The sequence below is a fragment of the Poromitra crassiceps genome, assembly GCF_964638095.1.
Source record: "Poromitra crassiceps genome assembly, chromosome: 13".
Classification (NCBI taxonomy): domain Eukaryota; kingdom Metazoa; phylum Chordata; class Actinopteri; order Beryciformes; family Melamphaidae; genus Poromitra; species Poromitra crassiceps.
Genome location: NC_139644.1, coordinates 34,052,770 through 34,060,443, shown reverse-complemented (window position 1 = coordinate 34,060,443; position 7,674 = coordinate 34,052,770). Strand labels below are relative to the sequence as shown.

At 45.3% G+C, this 7,674-nt stretch overlaps 1 protein-coding gene across 1 annotated transcript; it reads left to right on the top strand.

Moving 5' to 3' along the window:
- Window positions 1–2,566: 2,566 nt before the first annotated feature.
- On the top strand, window positions 2,567–7,674 carry gsg1 (germ cell associated 1; the record flags this gene model as incomplete). Its single annotated transcript, XM_083650045.1, has 5 exons — window positions 2,567–2,861; window positions 4,443–4,490; window positions 4,671–4,835; window positions 6,320–6,431; window positions 7,206–7,674. The coding sequence occupies 5 exons, from the start codon at window positions 2,567–2,569 to the stop codon at window positions 7,672–7,674; spliced, it is 1,089 nt and encodes a 362-aa protein (XP_083506171.1).

The following is a 7,674-nucleotide window of genomic DNA, read 5'->3' as shown; positions in this document are numbered from 1 at the left end:
TTGGCAGCGTCAGGTCAGGTTGTCATCTAGACATATCGATAATAAATGTACACATACAGTGGAAAGCTAAACGGGCAGATTCGATGGATTCAACTGGGTCTGCACCAGTGTGTCTGCTCTGTGTTAAGTTAAGTTAAAGGAACACTGCCCATTTTCAACCAGCTTTGTATCATTAGAACATCAGTAGTATATCAGAAAACTAAACGGTTTTGAAGTCTGTCATTTAATTTGACAGTTATTGAGTGTTAAAGTGTGGACCAGTGACATCACTGGTCCACACTAACTCAAGTGAATAACTCATTAACTCAAATCAACTCTCAATAACTGTCAAACTATTCATCATTCATCTAGTTTGACAGTTATTGAGAGTTGATTTGAGTTAATGAGTTATTAATTTGAGTTAGTGTGGACCAGTGATGTCACTGGTCCACACTTTAACACTCAATAACTGTAAAATTAAATGACAGACTTCAAAACAGTTTACAGTTTTCTGACATACTACTGATGTTCTAATGATACAAAGCTGGTTGAAAATGGGCAGAGTGTTCCTTTAAGTTATCCTTTATTTATCCCCATGGGGAAATTCATCCTCTGCATTTGACCCATCTTCTACTAGGAACCTTCCTAGAACTAGGAGCAGTGGGCAGCCGCAGTGCAGCGCCCGGGGACCAACTCCAGTTCTTTTGCCATTGCCTTGGTCAGGGGCACTGACAGGAGTCTTAACCCTAACATACATGTCTTTGATGGTGGGAGGAAACCGGAGCACCCGGAGAAAACCCACACGAACACGGGGAGAACATGCAAACTCCACACAGAAAGGACCTGGGACGGACCGGGGTTCGAACCCAGGACCTTCTTGCTGTGAGGCAATAGCGCTAACCACTGAGCCACCGTGCCGCTGTGTTGTTCACATTTCAAGGTGATTTTCAGACTGGAGAGATAGACTGCTGCACGCACTCAAAGCTGGGCAGCGCTGAAAGAGAGGAGGAGGGGATGAATGGAGGATAGGATGATGATTGAAAATGAGAACAGATGGGATAGAGTTGTCTGTTTTGGATTTAGTGTTGTGCGGATGGATTAAGGAACAGGTGTGTGTGTGTGTGTGTGGCATATGGACACACTAGTAATGTGTGACTGACCGCTGGGCCGCATCATAAAGAGTGACGCTCACACTCCTCACAGAGGTCAGAGTGTCTCCATCACTCTCCCTCCAGCCCGGGTGGAGGGACGCACACACCGACTGTCTGCCGCTCTCTCTCTCGATGAGGAACTGAGGACCTAAGTGAGCACTAAGAGACGTCGAAGGAGGTGAGTGCTTTTTCCCCTCCTCTCCTCGTTCAAATTAAATCCGCCGCTTGACGTCAGTGCTTTGAGAATTTTGTTTCCTGGAGAGCTTCCATGGTGACAGCAAATTTCACCCATTTCCTTTGATTTACCCATCCATCCTCCAGGCAATTACCGTCGGTTGTGCTGATTTTCTGTCAAAGTCTTATTTTTATTTTTACATGTGATTAGCCATGTAAAACCGCTGGTTGCCCCCACTCACACACACACACACACTCACACACACACCTTCCCTTAAAAATACCCACTAAACATCTCAACTGCTTCTCCTTGGAAACTAATACATTCTGGTGTTTCGCACTGTATTTTTAGCGACATGGAAGAATGGAAGTGTACCTCCAGTCAATCAACTTGATGTTTCCTCTCATTTTCCTGCCTTTCTGACACTTTTGTATGAAGTGCCGACATACAGGAATTAGTACACCCAAAAATGAAAATGCTGTCATCATCTACTCACCGTCATGCCAGGTGAAACACAGGTGAAATTGTGTTAGTCCATGTAAACACACAGGGAGGTTAGTCCATGTAAACACACAGGGAGGTTAGTCCATGTAAACACACAGGGAGGTTAGTCCATGTAAACACACAGGGAGGTTAGTCCATGTAAACACACAGGGAGGTTAGTCCATGTAAACACACAGGGAGGTTGCCAGCACAACTTTGTTGCAGCCGTCTCCAAAAGCGAAACAACTGAAGTCAATGGGGACCAGTTCTTCATAGCTCCAAAAAGCTCTATGTTGACACCATCATTTAGTGCAAATCTGCTGCAGATCATGGTGATTATATATCACCATATACTGTATATACATAGCTATAATATCTAATCACCTATAGGTGATTGTTTGGCCGGTCCTGTTGTGGAGCTCTAAAGAACCTGTCACCATTAACTTCAGTTGTTTTAGAGAAGGCTGCTAGTAAGTTGTGCTGGCCACATCCCTGTGTGTTATATTAGACAAACGCCACCTGTGTTTCAGAGGGTGAGTAGATGACAACATTTTCATTTTTGGGTAAACTATTCCTTTAATAATGGACATCTTGCTGTTAGGACTTGCCATGTTTGACCTCCTCTCTGATCCCACACCTCTCTCTCACACCAGTCATCTCTCTCTCTATCTCTGTCTGTCTCAATGTGTCTCTCTCTGTCTCTCTCTGTCTCTCTCTCTCTCTCTCTCTCTGTCTGTCTGCCTGTCTCTCTCTCTCTCTCTCTACCCAGCTCGGCACCATGGCGTTCCTGCAGCAGGTCCGCTCCCCGCGTCTCTCCTTCGTCCAGACGCTGCTGTCTCTCCTCCTGGGGGGCGTGGCCCTCACCTCGTCTTTCTGGTGCGTGGGCAAACAGAAGGTTCCCAAGCCGCTGTGCACGCCCACCAAGCACAGAGACTGCATCCCCGTCCCCGGCGTGTCCAACTCCTCCAGCATCCAGTTCTCCTGGGACACCGGGGACGACCGCTTCGTCTTCCCCACCTTCCACACCGGCCTGTTCGTCAGCTGTGAGGAGAACATCTACACTGACGACTGGGGTGAGGAGGGGGAGCGGGGAGGGGGGGGGGGGCTTTCATAGTGAGGACATTCATTGACATAATGCATTCCCTAGCCCCTAACCCTAACCTTAACCATTACAACTAATCCTTACCCTAAGCTTAACCTCAACCCAAGTCTAACCTAACCCTTAAAACCAAGCCTTAACCTTCAAACAGCCCTTTGAAGGTGTGTGAGAATTGAGGGAATTCAATTTTCTCTCTGCCCACAAAGGAAGGCCGAAGGATGACGTTCCACAGTTTCATTCAAAAGAGAGAGATTGTTTGAACACAAATATTTAGATGGCCAATTCAAGGTGGTATATGGGACAATGAAGAGCAGAGTAACAGAATAAGATGATGGACATTGGGTTTGCTGAGAAGGATTAAGAAAATGAATAAACTTGCATGCATAAACACCCCCCGCAGGTCATATTGGGTCATAACTTGGGTCATATTGGGTCATAAGAGGAGAGGAAATCCAAGGTGAGGATATGAATTGAGGTCTCAGGTGTGTATGTGTGTGTGTGTGTGTGTGTGTGTGTGTGCGTGCTTGCGTGCGTGCGTGCGTGTGTGCGTGCGTGCGTGCGTGTGTGCGTGCGTGCGTGTGTGTGTGTGTGTGTGTGTGTGTGTGTGTGTGTGTGTGTGTGTGTGTCCGCTCAAGCAAAGAGGATTATCATCAGTGTGTGTTCTGCTGGTGGAGATTTATACTTGAACAGCATGACTCAATTATGGATTAGAAAGGCAGAGTAGAGAAAGGTTAATAGGATTCCGAGGTGCTGGCCGGGTTTTCACTGTCCTGTTAGCAGCTGATTGGCTGCTGATTGTCTCGGCTTTATGCTGATGCTCCAGCCAAACGTTTCAGCAGAGCTTTTCTCCTGTTCATTTCGCCCAATTATACGAATCGATCAGCATTTTGTAAATAACTATTTTGCGATACAGTCATTTGCAGTAAAAACCCAGCAGTGAAAGCTGTCATCGACTTGTCTGGGCCTGGCGCTCTAAACGAACGGTGATTATTCTAGTTGATGGATTAATGACAGTCTTTACAATGGAGGGTGGCAAATATTGACAAAGCAGGCTGTAACCTTTTCTTGGGCATTTTTTAAACACGTACATACAGCCTGCATCTGTTACTTACTTTAAACACGTACATACAGCCTGCATCTGTTACTTACTTTAAACACGTACATACAGCCTGCATCTGTTACTTACTTTAAACACGTACATACAGCCTGCATCTGTTACTTACTTTTATGTGTTATCAAGCTTTCAGGTGTTCTCACTCAGGACCTTACATACACCCGGGGGGTAGGGGGGGGCGGGGATTTAATAATTACACAAATTTACTTATTGTTATTCTATGCTGGCCAGCCATGGAACACCGTTTGGAAAGAATCATTCTCATTCATATTAGTAAGCTATGCATAAAGGCTAAGCTATGCATCAAATCTGGGATGATGCATTAGTGAAACCCCCCCCCCCATGTTTAAATACATGTTTACAGCCTCTCAGTGTAACTGTCTTGTCAGTGTGAAGTAAGATTATGCTGATAATCAACTTCAACTTCTCTTTGATTATCAGAGGAAAAGTGTCGTGGGTTTCATACTTTGACTCCAGGAGATGAAAAAGGTAAATGGATTCTTTTTTTTGCATGCACTGTGCTGTATATTGATTGATTGATTGATTGATTGATTGATTGATTGATTGATTGATTAGTTTATTAGCTTGTTAGTTGACTGGTTGATTTCCATACCGACACGCTGCCTGTGCCTGTCTTGTAAGTCTCTGTGCTCCCTCCTCCCCATGCAGCGATGCACTGGCTGTCTCTGTCCTTGGAGCTGCTGTATGTGGGTCTGCTGTTGGCCAGCTGTGTGCTGCTGTCTGTGCAGCTGGCTCTCAGTGCCTGCTCTCCCTCCACACGGCGCTGGGGCCAGCTGCTCAATGCCTTCGCTGCTGTCTTCACCGTCCTGGGAGGTGCGCTACCAGTAAAACGCACTAATCCCCTTTGTAGTTTAAGCTGTAGGCCAGTTTCCAAAAAAACAATGTTTCTATCAAGCCCTGTATCCTATGGTGAGTCACTATACTATACTGTAAGTAGTATTTAGTAGCATATTAACCTGTAGGTTTTTTTTATTGATTTTACAAGCAATTGTTCATGTCGATGAAGCAAAATGGATCATGATATGACTTTAGGCTACTCACCGACTACCCTACATCATTTATTCAGTCTACTTACAGTAATGCAGTATTGCAAAGACTTTGGCAGCAAAACAAAAGTGGCCAGTAGTTTTAGATAGCAGTTTCCTAAATAATTTGGGTACGGTAACTATTTTACTCCTCACATGACCCAGATTTGCTCCCTGACCTAATCTTTGGAAACCGCTGTCCTGCTGCAACCCAATCGCCAGAATAAAATGTCTGCGTACATTTCTGGAATCCAGAGATAGAGATAGCCTAGCTACAATCTCAACGTAAATTTGAAACAAAATGTGGGGTTAATTTGAAAAACTGCCTTAATGTTAAATCCAAAGAAAACAACTATAACAACTTTGGTTATGTTTAGGCAAGTAAAACAACTAACAACTTAACAATGTTAAATGCGACTCACGGCTGAACTGTAGACTTTGGAAACATCGTGACTATGACTGGGAATTTAACACGGCCCTCCGGTGTCAACGGCAAGTGTTTACAGCCAACCAGCCCGTCCACAACTGGCCACCCTGCTATTGATTGATTTTTTGATTGAAACGATTTATTTCAAACAGTTAAAACAATACATAAAATGAAAAACCAGTAAACATAACAGTCCAATAGACTTCAGCAAAAGGAAAATATGTAAACTCCAACACAATGAAAAAGCAAACTGTTTGAAAAGGGGCCCGAAGAAGCCTAGGCTTATTGAGTCCTGCCCCCAAATTATTCATAAACAAATTTATACATCCATATATTCCAGTAGCAGATGACATGTATAATGTTGATATAGGCTACACTAGTGTCCTCTAGAGAGAGAGTGGCGTCAGTGGAGGACCAAAATGCGAGACTCATTAGCCAATGAACAGCCAGGAATGGGTCTCGCGCTACTTTTGCATGCTAAAATAAAGCTGATAATGTACAATTTGATTCAATAAAAAAAAATAAAAAAATCCAAGTACAACACAAACTGTCTATTTTGCTGCAACTCGACAGTGCTGCTTAATCCAGGACCTTACTTCCTGGAACTCTTGAGAGTAAAACACTGGTCCATTGGAGTGAATGGAGATGTCGGGACTCTTCTATCTACACCACTCTGGGCTACACATATCTAGAAACATTATGCAATGTATTTTTGGTTCTGAAACATGATATTCTACGTATTGGATACGTACGGATTGCAGAAACGTACAATCCCGACATTTTATTCTGGCGACCCACGTGACCAGGCTGCTGACCCAGAGTGCATCATGCCTCTATGTTGGCAGGTCTGCTTGGGATGGTGGGTCACATGATGTTCATGCAGGTGTTCCAGACCACCGCCTCCATGGGACCAGAAGACTTCAAACCTCACAGCTACAGCTACTCCTGGGCTTTCTAGTGAGTTCACACACACAAACACACACACACACACACGCACGCACACAATGCATTAAAAGGAGCTTTATGGCCAAAAGGATGAGTTTCTTGGAGACAACTGCATTGTACTTATGTATAGTAACTGATGTTTGCATCACATATGAGAATATATATTAGGAATGTTGTCTTTTCCAGATCCTATGAAGCTGTATTTCTGGCCTCGTGATTATTTGTGGGGGGTATTTTCTGGCCAAATGTAGACACTGTTCAGATAGCTACAGTATTTCCAGTGCCACTACAATGCAGTTTGAGAGCAGAGAATAATACAACTACATGTATCTAACTCATCAACAATAAAACTACGTCATGTGAGTCCTTCAGAATCAAAGAGAAAGTGCTTCTTTCTGGACATTTTGCACCGATGTTCAACAATCATACACTGAGAAATACAATATAGAAGAGGCAGAGACACCAGTTGATCCACAGACAGTTTTAATGGACCAGAATGCAATCCAGCCACGAGATGTATGTTTTGAGATGTATGTTTTGAGATGTATGTTTTGAGATGTATGTTTTGAGAAAGTAGCACAGCCGCTCTCTCCAACTACACATAGCCTATAACTCACAGCTGAATGATCACGCTTTCAAGCTGTTTATATTCCCATACGCTTGAGAGCAACACGTTTATGTCTCTTCTCTTGAGTTTGGTTCAAGTGGTTCTTGGAAGTGGATGAGGTAAATTATGTATTTTTCTTCTGATGGCCTTCCTTTTTCTCTCCTCGTCGTCTGCCTCAGCATTGCCTGGCTGGCCTTCACTGTCTGCATGGCGGCCGGCGTCTCCACCCTCAACAACTACACCAAGAAGGTCCTGATGGTGGGGCCCAGGCGTCACTCCAACCTCAACCCCTGCAGCTTCAACTTTGTGGGTCTCCTGCCCCCGGCCCCTTACTACACCCCTCCCAACCCGGCCATGGCCCTGGCCTGCCCCCACTCCCCCCCGCGCATCTCCCACTTGTCCCCCTACTATGAGCCCCCGCCCCAGTCGCCGCCCCCGTCTGCCCCCAGACTCACCCACTCCCACTCCCTCCCTCTCCCCCGAATGGACTCCTTTCCTCCTCCTCCCACGCACCCCGCGCCCGCGTCCCCCTTCCACCGCCTGTCCCTCCCCTCTCCCCCCATCTCCATCCACTGGCCTGTCCCGGGACACCAAGACAACCTCTCCCCCCATTATGAGCCAGAAGAGGACAACTACAGCCCACTTTGA